The sequence below is a fragment of the Esox lucius genome, chromosome 20, assembly GCF_011004845.1.
Source record: "Esox lucius isolate fEsoLuc1 chromosome 20, fEsoLuc1.pri, whole genome shotgun sequence".
NCBI classification, from domain to species: Eukaryota; Metazoa; Chordata; class Actinopteri; order Esociformes; family Esocidae; genus Esox; species Esox lucius.
This window is the reverse complement of record NC_047588.1, coordinates 34,463,883-34,484,044: the sequence shown is the minus strand read 5'-3', so window position 1 is coordinate 34,484,044 and position 20,162 is coordinate 34,463,883. Positions and strand designations below refer to the sequence as shown.

The following is a 20,162-nucleotide window of genomic DNA, read 5'->3' as shown; positions in this document are numbered from 1 at the left end:
GTCAATGATGGTAGCCAACGCAACTCAGTTGTTTGACTTGTCTATAAAGCAACTGGGGGCGTGAAAGGGACATCCTCTCTGTTACTCAGATACTTATTGATGTTGCAACCAGGACTCTGAAATGTCCAATCACCAAGTGTAAATTTAAATCATATGCTCAAGTTACACTGCCAACATTTGTCAGACAAGCTTAATGACTGCTGTTTAACTTTTCAGAACCAGCCCAGCAGGATGTCATTGTTTCATATTTCCACATGACAGCTGACCATGTGTCCAAGGCCTACTTAAGTAGAAGTTAAGAAAGCATAAGATTTCCACAGTTAGGCATCCAGGAAAATATATATGGTCAAACAACATTTTAAAAACATAATCTGTCTCTTAGATATTAAAAACAGTAAATAAAAGTAAAGTTAAAAGTTTATCTTTGTGACAACTACTTATGTAGGAACATATCACATTTCATGCAAGAGTTTGTACTGCCACACATGTAAAGAGTCTGGGTGTTGTGGAGACGTTTGGCTCCAATTTAAGAAGACCACCTCAAAACTCAAGCCACTGTAGATGCACTGGAGAAAATACAGATATCAGCGATTTACACTGAGAGGCAATCCAATTGACATGTTTTCAATACACAGCAGTAGTATCAAAATGCTGTGATCAGCAGAGAACCATTTAATCTATTGTCCACCTATTACAATGTACCGTTCATTATCCTTTGGTATGTCCCAAATTGCATTCTGTTCCCTGTCAAGTACACTATATTTTACCAAAGCCCTTTGGGAATAGGGGGCTATTTAGGGTTCAACTTATGTCTGACTACGGGTACCTGGCAGTGGTGAGGCTGCAGGCCGGCAGCAGGAGTCCAGCCATGCATGAGGTAATGTGGGTATTCATGACAGAGAGGTAGACTGCTGCTGGTGGTACACTAGAGGCCGAAAGAAAGAATGTGGTTGTGGACGCCCTCTGTAGGGCCAGGACTTGGGTCAGGACCTGGTCATTGTGAACCTGGAGCACACCATCAACAGACCTGCAGGTAATATGTTAAGAGTAGGAGTGATGATCCAAGATCAGTTTGAAAAGATGAAAGAAGACAGACACAAACCTGAGACTAAACACAGCAGTATGTTGTAGTGTTGAGACGGACTCTCCACACATTTGATATGGCGTTACTGACACAGTCAAAATGGAAGGGCTGGTAAATGTGTCACAGATCTCCTCACACATCAGAACAGAGGCTATAAAGGAACAAGGCAATAAAGAACAAGTCCCAAAATAGGCCTAATCTGTAGCTGAGAAACAAGACCCCAGTGTTTACTGACCTCTGACTTCATATGACGTTTGAGACCATGTTTCCATCCTGACCTGATGTCAGGAGTAACATTCAACCATAGTAATCTATTCTCCACTTCCTTATGAACAGCTTCTATGGGCTCCTGAAGTAAACAATAACTCTACTCACCCAAATGTCTGCTGCAACCTACTGAATTGTATCATAACAATTATGGGGGCATTACTAACAACAAGCTGTTTTGGGAACATTCTGTAAACTCACTCCACAGCTAGACTGAAATGTTGCCAATGGATTTTACCCTATATATTATACACTGCCCCACAAAGGAAGAATGCGTTAGCTGCAAATTTGGTCAAAATTCTTTCCACTATAATGGCCAGATGTATTATCTGATTTATCTAGTATTTAGTCTCCGGACACAAGCATATGGATTAGAATTTATATATTAAAAGATTAGAAATTGCTGTAAACATTGCTGAATAGACTTGGATATCAGATTTTGCAGTAAATTAATTTTTACATAGTTACTGTGTTTTGCCTTCGCAAGGCAGTATATCTTGATAGTTCTGTATATTGCCAAGGAGATGATAACCTGTGTTTTTGCCCAGAAGATATACTATAAGCAAGACATTTTTGCAATTATAGTGGTTCCGTGACCCAGATCTGCAGTTGTTCTCAGCTCAATTAAAGGGCAAGTTAGCTCTTGAGGTACCATCTCAAGTTTAGCAGGGGTGGGTGTAATGAAACAGATACCTTGAAATGTCGCTACGGTAGCTAACCAGATGGTATCTTTTTGATACCTCAATCGGTACAAACGCTGTCAAAGAGGGTGGTAATGTGTTTGATTACACAGGATCATTTGATGTTGGTGAGACGTAGACATATATATCCTGGCACTCTGAATGCAGCATTGTACCCCCTCCTCCTTAAGCCAGACCAGTATTGGACTCCAAAAGCGGTCTATTTCATAACAAGAAACAGAAACGGCAGCCTATACCCAACATGACTTGATGGGCCCTGGCCAAATGTAGTGCGCTGTATGAGCAGAGCCCAAATGCAGCTACATTTCCATTTCCGGTGTAGGTCAGTTGGTCGAGCTTGGTACTTGAAATGCTATGAGTTGTAGGTTAGATTCCAGGATGGAAATGTATGCACTCACTATTTTAAGTTGCTCGATGAGGGTGTTGACATAAATGTTGAAATGATTCTACTTGGAAGAAATAGCAAACATTGATGTTATGTGCCCTGTTCGTATATAATGCATTTCCTTTGACTCTGAAAAAGTACACTATGGGCCACATGGTACAATGCCCATTTCGTTAAAATAACTTGGATAATTTGCTCATGGCCTGCATTCTTGGGAATATACCTCCACAATTCCAAGCCCAGCTGGTTTCTACACTAGCCCACATGAGCACCACTGTAGACATGAAGGTCCTGAAATGATCCTCTGCACTCTGCAGATAATCAAAAGCTAAATCCACCTAACACAGATATTAAACATGTAGCTAGGCAAGCTAATGGGGTGTGTAGTGTTTTCAACAATCTAGCTACCTGTTCAGTTTCCGTGTTCTATGGTATACACCACATTCTACAAACGGCCCGAATGGGAAACGACGAAAGACAACAAGCAACGCTAGGCTGGTTGCTTGCTACCTATCTTGTCGTCATGATGGCATGAGGTCGAGAGGGGACTGGGAGGAGTCGCCAATTGCTACCGCCGCTGCAAGTAAATTGTAGCACTGCGTTATAGCCGTCTATCTAGGTAGCCATTGTCAGAAGAAAATAATAGCAAACAAACTTATGCAACCTAGCGATTGGAGGTTGAACCATGCATTTTAAAAACATGGCACAAAATTAGGTTGTAATCACAACTTTGCACCGCTTTTTTTATGAATCCGTTTGCTACATTAGCTAGGTAGCTAGCTACTTGCTAACATTCGATTTAGGATAGCTAAAATAATTTCGGACCTGAACACCCCGTGTGAATTTGACGTCGGTAGTTCTTGATGTTTTTCAGCCAAGTGTCGGGGCTGTTTGTAAACGAAGTAGAAGATGGGGAACCTTTATGACACAGAGCACCCGACAGAGTGAGTATTTGTCCTTATTAGTTTCGGTATTTGCTGTTTTTCATTTATTTCGTCAACAATAATAAACATTTCCGACGTGTTTTCACAACCTGACTAGCTAGCTAGTCGATTTAGCTTCCTTTTTGTGCAAAGCACACTAGCTTCTAGCTAGCTTATGTTTGCTACTAGTTTTCCGTTCTAGTTTCATAACTAGTTCGCTACATGAACTGTTATGTGGCCACAAATGTTATGTTACTGTGTTTCATGGTAGCTACCTGACCAGATATGCCTAACTAACTATGGTAAAGTGTCAGTCTGTACTAGCTAGTTAATTGTGACATGATCTTATCTCTCCTATGCTATGTATTTAGCTAGCTAATGTAACTAGTTAGCTATTGCCAATGTCAGTTAACTAGCTAAGCTAGTTGGCTACATCATTGTTTTTAACTTGCAAGCTGGCAAACGTTACTGTATTTATTCCACACATGTATTGTGCATTGCATATCTCCGAATATCCTAGACTTTGATATGAGCTAACTACAGGGTTTGCACATGACCAACTGACGTTACAACATTCAGTTATAGATCATATTTTTCTTTGACAGTAATCAGTTATTAGCTAGCGAACTATTGCTAACTTAGCCAATTCAGCCATCCCTCCACAGCAGGCCTCTACTTGCAGGCCTCAAATCCTCGCTGTACATTTTTTGAACCGGTCTTTTGCTTATGGAGTAGAACTAAGCATTACAACTCCATGCCAGCTACGTATGCATTTCATTGCAATTCAGGGTTAGCCGATTGTCAGATGAGGCCATTGTATCTGTTCTTATCACACCTGTGTACATTCTTCACTGCAATAATAGGTTAACGTTACCTTACTTAAGGTAAGCTAACGTTAGGTAGTGAAGTGTTATGAGTGGACGACTTATTAGGATGTCTACTCACCACTGGTGTAGCCGAACTAAATAACCTAGTTGTAAGTGATTAGTGGGTCAAAACATGGTACGATAACTAATAAGGTTTTGACATTTTGTCCCTTTCTCTGTTATGTTTGCTATTTCTTATGTATCTATAACAGCTACTACTACGCTCATCAGCTAATCGCCTGACTATGAATATCAAGAATAGCAATGACTTTCTTTCTCAGCAACATACATAGAAATAATAGATAGCACCTCAAGGCATGTCGTTCTGGACAACTGTCAGAAGCAACGGGATTTAAAATGATTTCATGGACTTGTTTATTTAATCACATTATTAGTTGTAGTTATAAACACCATGTCTATTTTTAGGATCATCATTTAACGTTTCACCAGAGGAACTATTCCGCTCTCCAACTCCAAGTCTTTTTGGACCCTTCCGGCACAGTTTTCTGCAGAGGCATGCACAATTGATAAACTGTTGTTGTGAGCAAAGTTATGAAGTAGATATATTATTTTACACACTGAACAGTTACACATGAGCCACCTCCAGTGTGGCACGTGTGTGTTGGTCATAAAGTAAACAAATTCAGCCAGATGTTCTGCAATTTGAAATGTAGGTTTGGTTGAGGAGGGAGATAACTGCAGCTCAACCCGGATTTGACTTCAGTTAGGCTACTCATTTAGGGATCAGTCTACATTCTTGCTGACTTGAGAGTATTATGTGTTTATTGTTAGTGAGTAACCAATATACTTTTTTTTTGTTTTCGATCAGGTCTGACATCAATTTGGAGAGCTCACTGCTCTGAACTGGTTCATTCTTGGCCAGAAGCTTTTACAAGGCTACAACCGCCAGACCTGCCTCCCCAACATGGATGCCCTGGTGAAGTCAGAGATCAGGTACTCTCAATGCACCACACACACACACACACAGGTGTACAGTGTTAGGAATGCTATCGACTGTTTACCCAGTGCTTGTTGCTAGCTAAGAGCCTCTTACTCTATAAGCTTCCAGTGATGTGGTGTTGCAATTTTTTTTGTCACCGAACAGAGGCTGCTTTTAATTTGCTCCCTGTAAACCCTTTAACATTGACATTCCCTGTATCCGATATCTGGGGGCAGGGTTGTTCTGATGTTGACTTTATTTTTTATTCTTAATCAAATATAATCTGTGTTTTTTGAGGGCTGCAGCTGTCTAATATTTTGGAAATTGGTTATATGTGCTATGAGCTTGAGGGAATTTGGTAGGGTCTGCCTTTACGTACAGGGTCAGGTGCACAAGATAACTTTACCTACATCATTGTAAATCAATATAACATAAATAGCAAGTTACAGGATAACCACAACATAAAAGAGAGAATGCACACATTTAAATGATTAAGAGATTTAATGCACTAATGGTTGAGACCTAAACGTTCAATATGATTATTTGCCATGTACAATGGTGTTATTTTGAAGTCTGTCTCATTAGATACGCAGAGACCTAAATGCTGTTCCATATTGGGAGGCTTTTGTTTGAAATGGTCCATCATGGTTGCCCATGGCGAGGGCCGAATTAAACTGCACATCCCTAATCAGACTTTAGGATTGTCATTGTTTCTCGTTCGAGTTTTGGGTTGCCCTGTGTAGGCTCGCTGCTGCATGCAGGGTTAGAAATGAGGTATTTTACTAGTCGTTGCTGCCTACGTGGAGCTGACGTTCGGAAAACAATAGGTGCTCATCACGCGGCCAAAAACGTATGTTTGTCAGCCGAGTAAGCTTGTCAGACCTAACAGAGGTGACGCTGGGACACAAAGGTTAGATTGTCATCCCCCAATGTTGGGTATTAGAATGCAGACTAAACTCTTAATCAACCTCAGCTGGACCTGAAGACCCCCAATGATTGATCTGTTCCATTGATCTGCTCCGCCATGATTTTGTGTTCAATTCTGGAATGTTTATCCAGGTTGCAGTGGTACTTTAATCCCAGCCTTCCAGTTCTCCGGTTATTTCCAAATTTTTGTTGATGCACTCATTTTAAACCGGCTACTTTTTTCCTGGTAAAATATATGATACTCTCCTTCTAGCGATTTATTTAAAAGGTAACATGACTATCGGCCACAATGCAGGCAGTGATAATATAAGTTATTGGAGGATTGTTGGCTGTCTTTCCCGCCTTCTGTTCTTTTTTGTGTTCAGTGGTTAGCTGCAGAAATATTTATGTGCTATGTAATTAATGATGGCATGATACTCTGTCACTGGGATTAGCGAGTCCCATGCATTCACAGTAGAGGTTGACCGATTAATCCTTGGGCTGATTAATCAGCACTGATAGGACGCTTTATCAACTATTGTTATTGGCAGAAATTGTCTCTGTTAGTGGCCGATGGCTCCGCAGCCTCCACCGGTCAAGGTAATGTCACAAAGTCAAGGTAATGTCACTGTGTTTCTGAGAATTTATATTTCATAGGAAGTTAACTGAGAAAGCATTATTTGTTTTTATGAGCAAGGTTGTTGGTTATAGTATGACATTATTAATGCATTAGACTGAAGATTACTGCTGTTCTGCTGAAAGTAGGTCTCTGTTTTACTAGCAAGCATGGTTGTTAGAATTTGTCTGGCCGTAAGTACAAGCCTAGCACAACTATGGGCTAATGGCCATATCTGATCATTTGAGGGCCACTTTTGCTGAAAATGTGTGCATGTGTTTAACTCCTGATGATAATCGAAACAACTGTTAAAGCCCCCATGGAAAGGCACTCTTTTCTTCCTTGATTATGAGACACGTGTGCTGGCACTCGTGGAGAGGGGTTACCATAAATGTGCCACAGACTTTAAATTAAGTTTTTCAACGTAAACTACTTCAGAGATATTGTTCTCAGAAAGCAATTCTCCACTCCGTGTGAAAACCTTCAAGGCATTATTCTGGCATTAGGGTTAGAAAACGTGGGCTATAACTTGCGGTCCCGGGGTTAACACTGGAACAGCTGTTTGTACTGCAAGGCTGAGTGGCATTCAAGTTGGACCAGTTTTCAGTTTATTTCTTCCCAGCAAAGTTATCAATTCAATTTGGCTTTATTAGGAGCACTGTTATTATGACTGTATTGCCAAATCTAGGGGTACAATAATAACAGGAGACTACATAGCAACAATACCAGTCAAAATGACATCAAGATATCTTACGAATATATAACGCAACACAATCAGCTCCTTGTTCATGATACAAGCCTGGCAAAAAGGGAGGAAAAGAAACCATTCAATTTTTACTTTACTAACTAATATGGCGTTCTCTCTTCCAAATACTCCAGCCATGAGGAAAAACAAATATTTGATCCCTTGCTGATTTAGTATGTTTTCCCACTGACAAAGAAATGATCACAATAATTTTAATGGTAGGTTGATTTGAACAGTGAGAGACAGAATAACAACAAAATAATCCAGAGAAACACATGTCAGAAATGTTATGAATTGATTTGACTTTTAATTAGTGAAATAAGTATTTGAGCCCTCTGCAAAACATGACTTAGTACTTGGTGGAAGAACCCTTGTTGGCAATCACAGAGGTCACACGTTTCAGGTTTGCACACATCTCATGAGGGATTTGTTCCCACTCCCCTTTTGCAGATCTCCAAGTCATTAAGGTTTCGAGGCTGACGTTTGGCAACATGAACCTTCAGCTCCCTCCACATATTTTCTATGGGATAAATGTCTGGAGACTGGCTAGGCCATTCCAGGACCTTAATGTGCTTCTTCTTGAGCCACTCCTTTGTTGCCTTGGCTGTGTGTTTTGGATCATTGTCATGCTGGAATACCCATCCAGAACCATTTTCAATGCCTTGCCTGAGGGAAGGAGGTGTCACCCAAGATTTTATGGTACATGGCCCTGTCCATCGTCCCTTTGATGCGGTGAAATTGTCCTTTCCCCATAGCAGAAAAACACCCCCAAAGCATAATGTTTCCACCTCCATGTTTGACGGTGGGGATGGTGTTCTCGGGTTCATAGGCAGCATTCAATTCTGATTGAGATGGGATCAAATACTTATTTCACTCATTACAATGCAAATCAATTAAAACGTGTTTTTCTGGATTTTTTTGTTGTTATTCCATGTCTCACTGTTCAAATAAAACTACCATTAAAATTATAGACTGATAATTTCTTTGTCAGTAAGCAAACGTCCAAAATCAGCTGGGGATCAACTATATTTTCCCCCTCATTGTAACTATCCATTCATGAAATTAAACTTCACCCTTTAGGCTCCTTCTTGCCCTGGGAATATTCATAAACATTAATGGTTTGTAAGAGTGACATTACATACAAGGGGACGCGCAACAGAAGTTATCCTTCCTGGCCAGTGATAAATCACAACTGCATCACCCAATGTAGAACACAATTCTTTCCAACAATGTAATTCACCAAATCACACTTCAGGATGTTCTTTCTGGAGAGAATGCAGACAAGCTGTTTCCTCTATTATAATATCAGGCTTCTCAATTGGAGTTACTGACTTTGTGGGGGAAAAATAGCTCTTTTAAAAAAATATATTTTATTATTATTATTTCAGCTTAATGAGTTGTCATGCTACATAGCGTAACTATTCTTATTTGCACATTCATTTGTTGTATTTTAGTGTATAATGCTAGCCGCTGACTTGGGGGATGCATAGCTTATTACATCTACGACTAAATATTGTGTTGGATAATTTGTCTTGAAGTTATTGCATGATGTTTACCGCATATACCTTTGCCATTCGTACAAGGTCCATGGTATTGCAATAGGACAAGTGAGGCAACAACATCATTTGTATCTTACTGTTATATGAAGCCCATGTCTGGACTTGCCACACATTGTTTTGCTGTAGTGAGTGACGTCATGATACAGAATTTGCCTGTTTGTTCTTTAAAGTTCAGTGCATTGTGCCTGTCATGTATTGCTGTATGAGTATTTGTGGTCTTTCTATCATCTGGAACGAGTCTGGCAATTCTCTTCTGAGCTCTCTCATTACCAAGGTGAGAGAGCTCAGTGGAGAGCATCATTGGATGTTTTCTGTGTGTAGTACTATTCTTTGTTGCCTCGGTAGATGGTAGTGCGAGAAAATCCCCAGAGGGCAGCTGTTTCTGAGATGCTGGAACCGCCACGTTTGGCACCAACAATCATACCATGGGCAAAGTTTCTTAGATCACGTTTGGTCAACAAACTCTTGTCCATGTCGGCATGCTTTATATAGTAAGTGGCAACCACATGATTCGCTTTTTGGATATTTCTGTTCACAAGAAATATGGCCAAAATGTGCCTATGGGTACTGTGCTAAGGAGAAGTGTTAAGGGGAAGTACAGTATTCTCATAATGGTTGAAAACCCAGTAAACGGATTGAACTCTTACAAAAGCAAGTTGTTTCTATGGTGTTTGGATGTGTATTGCTGTGTCTTACTGATTTGATTAAAGGGTTAATCCACCCAAATCCCCACATTCCTGTGATGCTGTCAAGAATATGATTTTTGACATGCTTTGTTCTGGAGTTAATTGTTTTAACATTCGACACATTTTATAACTCTTATCTGTAGTGTTTAGAAAATATTGCTATGGCACTACTACTTTTGTGCAGTCTGAAATCTGGACGTTGCCATGGTGAAATACTTGAAACCAAAATCACAGGAGAGATGAACGTCAACGGCGTCATTATTGCGTGTGAAAACTGTCAATTCACATTAGGCGCGCCACTACTGCAAATGTTATTCTACACTCACCTAAAGGATTATTAGGAACACCATACTAACACTGTGTTTGACCCCCTTTCGTCCTCAGAACTGCCTTAATTCAATGTGGCATTGATTCAACAAGGTGCTGAAAGCATTCTTTAGAAATGTTGGCCCATATTGATAGGATAGCATCTTGCAGTTGATGGAGATTTGTGGGATGCACATCCAGGGCACGAAGCTCCCGTTCCCCCACATCCCAAAGATGCTCTATTGGGTGGAGATCTGGTGACTGTGGGGGCCATTTCACTACAGTGAACTCCTTGTCATGTTCAAGAAACCAATTTGAAATGATTCGAGCTTTGTAGCATGGTGCATTATCCTGCTGGAAGTAGCCATCAGAGGATGGGTACATGGTGGTCATAAAGGGATGGACATGGTCAGAAACAATGCTCAGGTAGGCCGTGGCATTTAAACGATGCCCAATTGGCACTAAGGGGCCTAAAGTGTGCCAAGAAAACATCCCCCACCCCATTACACCACCACCACCAGCCTGCACAGTGGTAACAAGGCATGATGGATCCATGTTCTCATTCTGTTTACGCCAAATTCTGACTCTACCATCTGAATGTCTCAACAGAAATCGAGACTCATCAGACCAGGCAACATTCTTCCAGTCTTCAACTGTCCAATTTTGGTGAGCTTGTGCAAATTGTAGCCTCTTTTTTCCTATTTGTAGTGGAGATGAGTGGTACCCGGTGGGGTCTTCTGCTGTTGTAGCCCATCCGCCTCAAGGTTGTGCGTGTTGTGGCTTCACAAATGCTTTGCTGCATACCTTGGTTATAACGAGTGGTTATTTCAGTCAAAGTTGCTCTTCTGTCAGTTTGAATCAGTCGGCCCATTCTCCTCTGACCTCTAGCATCAACAAGGCATTTTCGCCCACAGGACTGCCGCATACTGGATGTTTTTCCCTTTTCACACCATTCTTTGTAAACCCTAGAAATGGTTGTGCGTGAAAATCCCAGTAACTGAGCAGATTGTGAAATACTCAGACCGGCCCGTCTGGCACCAACAACCATGCCATGCTCAAAATTGCTTAAATCATCTTTCTTTCCCATTTTGACATTCAGTTTGGAGTTCAGGAGATTGTCTTGACCAGGACCACACCCCTAAATGCATTGAAGCAACTGCCATGTGATTGGTTGATTAGATAATTGCATTAATGAGAAATTGAACAGGTGTTCCTAATAATCCTTTAGGTGAGTGTATGTTTCTTTAGCTATATTGACACCTTGCTAGGAACTTGTTGGAATTCGTGTTGAAAAGTATATTGTGGGTAAATGAGTGTTCTAATATTTGCCATACAAATATAACTTGATGATTAGTTAGCTTTTAACCGGGGTAATATCTGTTAACTTGTCTTCAATTTAATAATTTAACAGCTCAGCTACAACCTATTGTACTGATTGAATTTAAGCATCAATATATTCTACCTGAAATGGCTACTAATATCAAACTAGTTAACATTACCCCTGTTAAAAGCTAAAACACGTGAAAATAGACTTTGTTTCTAATTTTAAGCGCTCAGACGCCGTTGAAGTCTTGATGCTCACGGCCCGTCTGTACGCTTCCTGAAGACACGAGCTTGAGGCCTTTGTTTGGTTTAGGAGAGAGTACGGTCTTTTGTGGTCATATCGTGAATCTGAATAATTAAGACAAACATTGCCAATTTTGCCCGCTCAGGGTACACTTTACTGAAATCCCTTATGAAGTTCCCTCTGAAGTTTTGGTCACTATTTTTCTTTGTGACAATTTGGCCGGCAGACAATCTTTTTACCAGCTTTTCTTTTTATCAGTCAATAGGCTTGGTATACCGGTGCATGTTTTGATTTTGCCCATAAAAATCCCAGACATTTTCGTAAAGATGTGAGCTATTTACCTTTCATTTAGAAATAATTTAAATAACTGACAACTGTGGCATTTCATTGCTTGCATTTAAGTGGTGGATGTTGAGAAGATGTAACAGACAGTGTTAATTGTAAGGTAATAAAAAGGTTTAAACTTAGAGAATAGTACAGATAAAAATAAAAATATAAAGTAACATCTTTTAACACTACCTCAACTAATTTGACCAAATTTGGGATCTAAACTAATATTTTTTGTTTTAACTGTATTTCTGATTAAATATACTAGAAGCTACCAAAGGGGAGGCCTGTCTGGCTACTTTTTCATTTGTCTGGCTTCTCCATCTGCTTAACTTTCTAACATGAGACACTTTTTTGTTTGTTAAAGCAGTAGCAATATTTCAATTAAATAGAAATATATAATAAAGTTTTGTTTTAACTTAATTTACATTTTGGGGGGTGGTGGTTATTGCTTTTCTTTGCCTGTTTCCATACAGTTTGAAGGTTAGATAGGCTAGTCTTTAAAGTGCCATGTGTACTCAAGCTTCAGCCTCTTTCTGCGTAGTCTGTTTGCTCACCCTGGTATGGACACACAGGTTTTGGTTATTGAGACAGCACACCACCTCAAAGAATCTTAACAGACAAAAGGTCCCAACCTGAAGTGCATGATTTTAGAAATATTTTTTTAATTATAAATCTGTACAAATTATAAATAAAAAAAACAGTATGAAGTATTGTGACAGCTACTACATAATAATGACTACTGTTATTAAAAGAAAATTAATTGTTCTACATATGTTTGTACCAAATTCTGGAGTATGAGCTGCAGTTCTTGTGATTGCTGTAGCCCAAGCCCATGTTGACATTAGTTAAACATGTTATTGTTTTCTCCTTTTTGGAATGTAAGAAATTGATGTTCACGTGCATGAAAATCTCCCATGTCTGTAAGACTTTGAAGGTCACCAAGGATGGGGAAGCACATGAAATCCTGGAAGAATCAGGACCTTTGTAGACAACCTGAGAAACAATAAATATGATAGTCTTAATTTTCATAATTTCCATAGTGTTTGAATTAATGCTGGTTTGTACTACCAGCAACCTTGGAGAGCATTTCAATGAACAGCTCCTTATCCGCTTCCGCTATCCAGATGTATGTTGTGGGCTACTTTAGGTAGCCAATATAAAATATCTTAGGGTACGTGAAGCCTAATAACTGTCGGCTAATTGTCTTTTTTTTTCCCAGCTCCTCAATCTCTCATGACCAGTAGACAGTGGTCCATTGGAAAGTGCATTACACAGTCTGTAATTGCATGTGTTTGGGCTTAAAATGTTAGATTTAGATTTGTTTCATGGTTCTGGGTCCACTGCAATTTGAACAAATGTGCTTTTGGGAATCAAATTGGTTGTCTCCGTGACCTGAGACACGAAAGACCACCTCAATGTTGTACTTCTTTATGCGTTTTTATTCCCCTCATTTTGCTTTTTGAGATTTTTTTTTAAGCTGTGGTTTGCAAAGTGTACTAATCATTTACTCATAGAAATGTCAATTACAGAATTTGTAAGTGTTTCACTGGGTGATGGCGCATTGCAGTGTTTTTATAAATAAATAATAACATTTAAAATACAGTTTAAATGATAAATATGGTGCTATTCAGATATTCCAACAAAGGTCTAAGTGTTAATTTATTTGTACTTTTTTTCCCCCATGCTCTCGTTGTGACCCAAGGGAAGAGGGAAGGGATACTTCGGTAAGTCTCTAGCACCTGCATCACAAGTTTATTACATATATGATAAATGTTTCTGCTATTTTATTTTTCTATTTTCACTTTTAGACAATAGCTAGTTTAGTTGAAATGTTTTTGTTTTACCATTCCAGCGTCACTATCAATTACTTTTCATAAATAGAATGGCAGGTCATCATATTGTGTTTTGTCTAAGATTATGCTTATGGTCACTACTTATTCTGTTGCCTGCACAGGTCAAGGTCGAGGGCCTCACCAAGGCAGCTATTCTCAAAGGCCTCTCCCCCAGAGTGATGCTGTCCAACAACCTTTCGAAAGGAATGAAGAGGAAGGTCAACCTGGATGACCAAGCTCGCCAGAAAGTGTCCTTTAGCTTCTCTCAAACAAAAAAACCGCTGCATCATCTTTTCCTGGCCCCTCCCAATCCAGAAAAGTCCAACCTGGAGCCGCCCTCTGCCCTGTTACCTACTACTTCATTCCCTCAGGACCGATCAGGTCAGCATACGGAAAGTAAAAATGAGAAAATGCAGCCTGTTTTGTCGGTGCTCACGCGAGTAGCAGAGACCCTTGCACCTCAGACATCAGTCTCCTCTGTCCCCAAACCTAAAGTGAACTTGGGAAAGATGCACTTCAAGAAACAGATAATCAGTGTTTCTGTTATCGAAGAAAGTCCCAAAACCAGCAGTGTGTTACAGAATCCACTCCCTTCCGAGCAACAGGTTTTAACAAAATCTTCAGGTGAAATTGTTTCCTCAACACCTCCGTCTCAGAGCAGTCTTCAGTATATGGTCAACAATTGCCTGACTGACAGTGCTCTCACTCACATATCTGATGTGAAGTTGGACCTCACTCTCAAGGAGCCAACTGATTCCCCCTTTACAGAGAAAATAGATGTAAACAGTTCCAGTGTAACAGAGCAGGAAGACACCTCAGTAAATGTGAAAAGCCTCTGCCAGTCTGAAACCATACTTCCTGGCTCAGAATCTGATGCTGATTCAGTGCAGACGTCTTCCAGCCAAAAATCTGGTGAACCCAATCAGACAGCGAAGTCTAAGAGTAGAATCAAAAGCGATGCAAAAAATATGTCCTACTCTCGCTCCAAAGTAGAAGAAGCTGAAAAATGTTCTCACCATGCACGTTCAGAAAAGGATGAAAGGACCTTGAGTTACTCAAAGTCTGACCGGGAATCAAAGTCTGACCGGGAATCAAAGTCTGACCGGGAATCAAATCGCACATCCTCACGGTCCTCACGTTCTGATAAAGACCGCAGAAGGACCGGTAGTCGGTCAAGGTCCAGGTCAAGAGGTCCTAGGACAAGTTCTAGATCAGAGACCAGTTCCAGATCTGAGAGATCTAGAGGCGAGCGAGGATCAGGTTCACGGTCTGAGCGATCATATCGTGACTCTGAGCGGAGGTCAGGAGGTCACAGGAGCTCTCCATACAGAGAGCGGAGAGGAGGCTCTCGCTCTAGAACAGATTGCAGCAGAGTTCGTGGCAACAGTTCTGACTCTGAAGATGACCACAGAAGAACACGGACTAGAACAAGTGATTCCAGCAGATCGTCCACCCATTCTAGCTCACAGACTGATACAAAATCATCCTCTCACTCGAAATCTGACCGAGACTCGAAATCTGAGCGAGACTCGAAATCTGTAGGTTCTCCTCACTTGTCAGAGATGGACAAAAGATCACAATCTTCTAAGTCTGAGAGGACTTCAAAGAGAACTGACTCTGAATCCATCCAAAAGTACACTCCTGAAGTAGAAGCTAATCACAGAAAATCCAGCATCCACTACAAGTTGGAAACCAATGATCGATCCACTAATTTCAGTTCAAATATATCCTCTCAAACATCAGACAAAAGATTACAGAAAAGCAGCTCTAGTGGATCTGAGGTAGATCACAAAGCAAAGTCTCAGGGCTCTGACAGGTCTTCTGGCTCTGAAACGTCATGGACATCTTCCCGTAAATCTGATTCTAAGCAAATATCAACGTCGTTAGTGCCCTCTAGTAGACAATCAAAGGATACATTTCACAGTTCAAATAATTTAGAAACATGTGAAACCCCAGTGGATGCACGCCCTTCAAGCATTAAGGACAAAACAGTAGCAGATTCCCAGCTAACAGATAGCTGCCAAAGTGAGGATGCTGGCAAGGTGAATGCCATCACATCCCACGATGAAGGCTTACAAAAAACATTAAATTGTGATCCCAGATTGCGAAAACAAGTTCTCGATCTAGTTAATGTGAAGATTAATCATTGCATTGAGGTTAAGAATGGCTTGGCGACTTTACCAGAAACCTCTTTTAAAGAGCAAATATGTGAGAAATTCTCCTTAGAAGACATTGCAAATGTTAATGAAAGCCTTAGGACTCAACAAAAAAGTTCTGAGTGTGTAAACACTCAGCTGGTATCCACCGAGAAGCCAATTGATGTAGCCAGTGATAGTTTTTTCAGTAGTAATGACAGACTGCTATTAAGCCAGGATCAGACATTTTCTCAAGGTTCAGCGGGGCCAAAGTCATCACCTACTATAGACCCATCTGTCAAAGACCATCCTAAGCAGAACAATAAACCAGACAGTGCTGTGCATTCTAGTATAAATGTGACTATTAACATGCAGTCTTACAAAAGTGTCCCTCTCAAATCTGAAGCCTCTTGTCTTGAATCTGAAGTTCTGAATAATACTGAACAACATAACTTTAATTTGTCTGGAAAAAATAGAGCTAATATAAAAAGGTCACGTTGGGATATTGTTGGGCAAGACCCCTCAGACAGTGATAACACTCAGAAATGCTTTTCTCAAGAAAGCAAACCTGCTGTGAAAAAGGTAATCTCTGTCAAGAGAATAGAGTTTTCTAAGGACAATAGCCAAGAGGATCCATCTCTGGTAAAGGATCACCTCACGCTGGAAGCTAAGTCACATTCCAAAACTATTAACCAAGGGGTAAATGCCAAACAAGAACACAGCTCCGTACCTATACCTCCTAGGAATGACCAGTTTGAGTCATCAAACCCAGCTGTTCTACCAGCCACATGTGGAACCAGCAAGGACCATTCAGGCATCAAACCCCACCTTAGCCAAATGGATGGAGATCGCTTGCTTTCAAATCATACCTTGCATGTAGGTAGAGCTACAAGGGAACAGGGTTTGAATGGTGACGGGAATGTAGAGAAACCTATAGATGTCCCAGACAAGAGCAAACTGGCGAAGAGACGAGTGTCGAGTCAGGACGGCGTAGAACATAGTGAAGACAGTGACACTGACGATTCAGAGTCTGACTCCGACTGTGGCGCCGTTGTGAAACGGATGCACTCTGTGGTGGTCGTGCCTAAGAATTCCACTCTCACTCACTCCGACACAATGGACATGTCTGCCTCTCCCGGCAGTCCAAGCTCTATCCCGGGACGCCAGCATGCTAATCGGGCCAGCGGTCAGGAGGGTGAGCTGGAAAGGAATGAGGTTCCAAGCCCACCACAGAGGCAAAGGGGCTTCTCTAACATGTGTGTGAACACTAGGCAGGCCAGTAATCCTGTGGATGGAAGTCTCCCTGCCCACGGCAGCATTATATATCAATCCCAAAGCAATATGATTGATAGCACCAGCCACCTTGAAGGCTCCAATGCCATCGATGCCCGGCTTTATAAGGATCCGTATAGCAGTGAACACGGAAGACTGAAGGTTGGTACAGCCACGGTGAGCCAAGTTGCTGCTGCCCACAGCCTGGAAAACTCCTTCAGGCAGTCTGTCCCAGGTCATTCACAGCATCATGGGAGTGATAGGGGTGGCAGAATGCCCTCGCAGTACCAACAGGGAGATTTCGCTATCTCTGATGATTTCAACAGCTGTCTGGGCTGGGACTTCACACAGCCAGAGCAACCGAGCAGTACGTACCAGCAGCCAGACAGCAGCTATGCATCCCAGCAGCATCCTGGCATTCAACATCCAGGAAATTCCTCTTTAGGGCAGGTGTACAGGCCAGACAATGGGGCCTACTGGACCCAAGTACCAACTACAACTCAAACCTGCAGACCAGCCTACCTCCATGTGCCAACAACACATTACCAGGAGGGTGTGGGTCAAGTTCATCCTGACTCCCTGACTAACGACTGTGATGAGGACAGTGAGGGGAAACCAGCCGGGCTTAGTAGAGTATCACTGGAATGTAATGGTCCTAACCTTCCTGGCTTGTCAGCCTTTGTCCAAGCTCATGAAATAAGCAGTAACTGCCGAGGCTCTGTCCACTCTGCCACTCCTGAAAGGGTTGCCGTAGTTGAATCCCGCAGAGACTATCACAACTCGAGGCCCCACAGAAGCAGGGGCCCTCCCAAGAAGAGGCGGCCAGAGATCGAGTCTGATTCCGCAGACGAGTCCGAAACTGTGCACTCTAGCAAGAGGGACCGGCTGTCAGAAAGAGACTTCCCAAAAGTTTCAAAAGACTCAGAAACTCCTGTTCAGGCTGAGGTGCAACGGCCTTTGCTTAGTCTGAAGGATTTCCAGGATGCTATGAACTGGAGGGAAATGGCTAAGTCTAAGAAGATGCCACCATACTTTGACCTGATTGAGGAGAACTTATATCTGACTGAAAGGTGAGTAATTTTGTTCAATGTCTGTTTTTGCTAATTTTGATACGCGAAGTCACTGAAACTTTTTTGTTATAAATGCTCAAGCTAAAACTACTGAATTTTAAGTATTTGACCGAAAAATAATGACTTGTGAAATTGCTGTTGACCTGTACAGGAAGAAAAACAAGTCTCATCGTGATATCAAGCGTATGCAGTGTGAGTGTTCTACGCTCTCAAGGGAAGAGCGGTCACGTGGTATGATGGCTTGTGGGGAGGACTGCCTTAACCGCCTGCTAATGATTGAGTGGTGAGTTCACCTTTCTATCATGCTGGCTGTGTTGAACTGTGAAGTTGATCATAGCATAGGCCAGTTTTACATTTTGTTTTGTACACTTTGACCTTTTGCATGTTCAGGTCACCTTTTGAGGAATGCTTGAAATGACTGAGGCTTGTGGTTTTCTTACCCAACTCCGTCGAATGCGCTGATTGAATGTTTTGGCCATAATGTTAAAAACATATTTCCATGTCTCTGCAGCTCATCGCGATGCCTGAATGGATCGTATTGCTCCAACCGACGCTTCCAGATGAAACAACATGCAGACTTTGAGGTCATCCTGACAGAAGATAAGGGCTGGGGACTGAGGGCAGCTAAGGACCTGGCAACGTAAGTCTTTAAATTTTAAGCCCTTGATTCATGATTTAACACAGGTCTTTTTTTATATCAGCACCCTAGAATTTTTCCCTTTTTCTCCCAGTTTTTTGGATCCTAAACTCTTCTCCAACGTGGTAGAGATGGCAAGGAATAAAGATGAAATTATTTGCCTAAAGTCAAGTTGAGGTACAGCTCTGGTCATTGCCCTAAAAGCTGTAATTAGACTCTGTGAATGTTGATATGTGATTCAATTTCAGAAACACCTTTGTACTGGAGTACTGCGGTGAGGTGTTGGACCACAAGGAGTTCAAGACTCGGGTGAAAGAATATGCTCGCATGAAGAATATCCACTATTATTTCATGGCCTTGAAAAATAATGAGGTAAGCCTACTGTAACATTAACACCTTACTTCCATACACTGGTTGAGCATGGCGCTTACAACACCAGGGTTGTGGGTTTAATTCCTCAGTGTATGCACTAATTACTTGTAAGTTGTTCTGAATGAACAACTTACAAGTTGTTTCATACCTAATTTTAAGTATGAAATTACAAATGTAGTGCAGTGTGTAAGGAACAGGTGTGTTCCAAATTGCCCCCTTTCCCCTACATAGTACACTACTTTTGACCGAAGATTTATAAAATAACCCATATTGAGAATAGGTTCCATTTGGGCTTTGTATTCTGTTGTTTACAACAGACATCTGATGTGGAAGGTCACCTGACATTCCATTCCTCTTTGTCTGCTCAGATCATTGATGCCACGCTGAAGGGGAATTGCTCTCGCTTCATGAACCACAGCTGTGAGCCAAATTGTGAGACTCAGAAGGTATGTAGGCTAGGGGGTAAAGACAGCCGTCCCTCTAATTAAATCAATTACGTTCACTTGTCTTGGCTCAGCACTATTTGTATCTACGTTACCTTAGTTCAATGTTTCCCAAACTGTGGGGCTGGCAGGGGTGGTCTGAAGTGGTAGGGGCGCTGAACAATTCAGTCATAACGTTTCCTGTTTTCAATAGCCTCTCTGGATGGCTTAAATCCAATTCTATTGTTGAAAGACAACATGATGAACTATGTAAGATATGGTTTTAGGTTGGCTGTATAAAATTGGAGTAGGGATCTTTCTCTGAAACTTTAGCAATAGACTCAAGCCAGCCTCGGTCTCTCCCCTGTCAGAGGCGCCTGTATCGGTCTCTGACCAGATTTTATCACATAACGAAAACCTAAGTGAAAACGTTTGGGTACCCCGTTTTATATTTTTGTGTTCTCGCCTGCTTGATTGCTGTCATTATCAAGCCAAACGTGACAATGACTGAAGAAAAGTTAGCAATATGTTGCTTCACCCG

General features: G+C 41.4%; 1 protein-coding gene across 1 annotated transcript in view; it reads left to right on the top strand.

Moving 5' to 3' along the window:
- The first annotated feature begins 2,977 nt into the window (after positions 1–2,977).
- The window catches only part of setd2 (SET domain containing 2, histone lysine methyltransferase), a 40,865-nt gene continuing 23,680 nt past the window's right edge, over positions 2,978–20,162 (top strand). The window contains exons 1-8 of the mRNA XM_034289003.1: positions 2,978–3,381; positions 5,056–5,180; positions 13,584–13,605; positions 13,836–18,190; positions 18,342–18,473; positions 18,702–18,830; positions 19,076–19,199; positions 19,568–19,645. Coding sequence (XP_034144894.1) covers positions 5,152–5,180; positions 13,584–13,605; positions 13,836–18,190; positions 18,342–18,473; positions 18,702–18,830; positions 19,076–19,199; positions 19,568–19,645 — 4,869 coding nt within the window. The 5' untranslated portion in view covers positions 2,978–3,381; positions 5,056–5,151. The remainder of the gene's footprint in view (positions 3,382–5,055; positions 5,181–13,583; positions 13,606–13,835; positions 18,191–18,341; positions 18,474–18,701; positions 18,831–19,075; positions 19,200–19,567; positions 19,646–20,162) is intronic.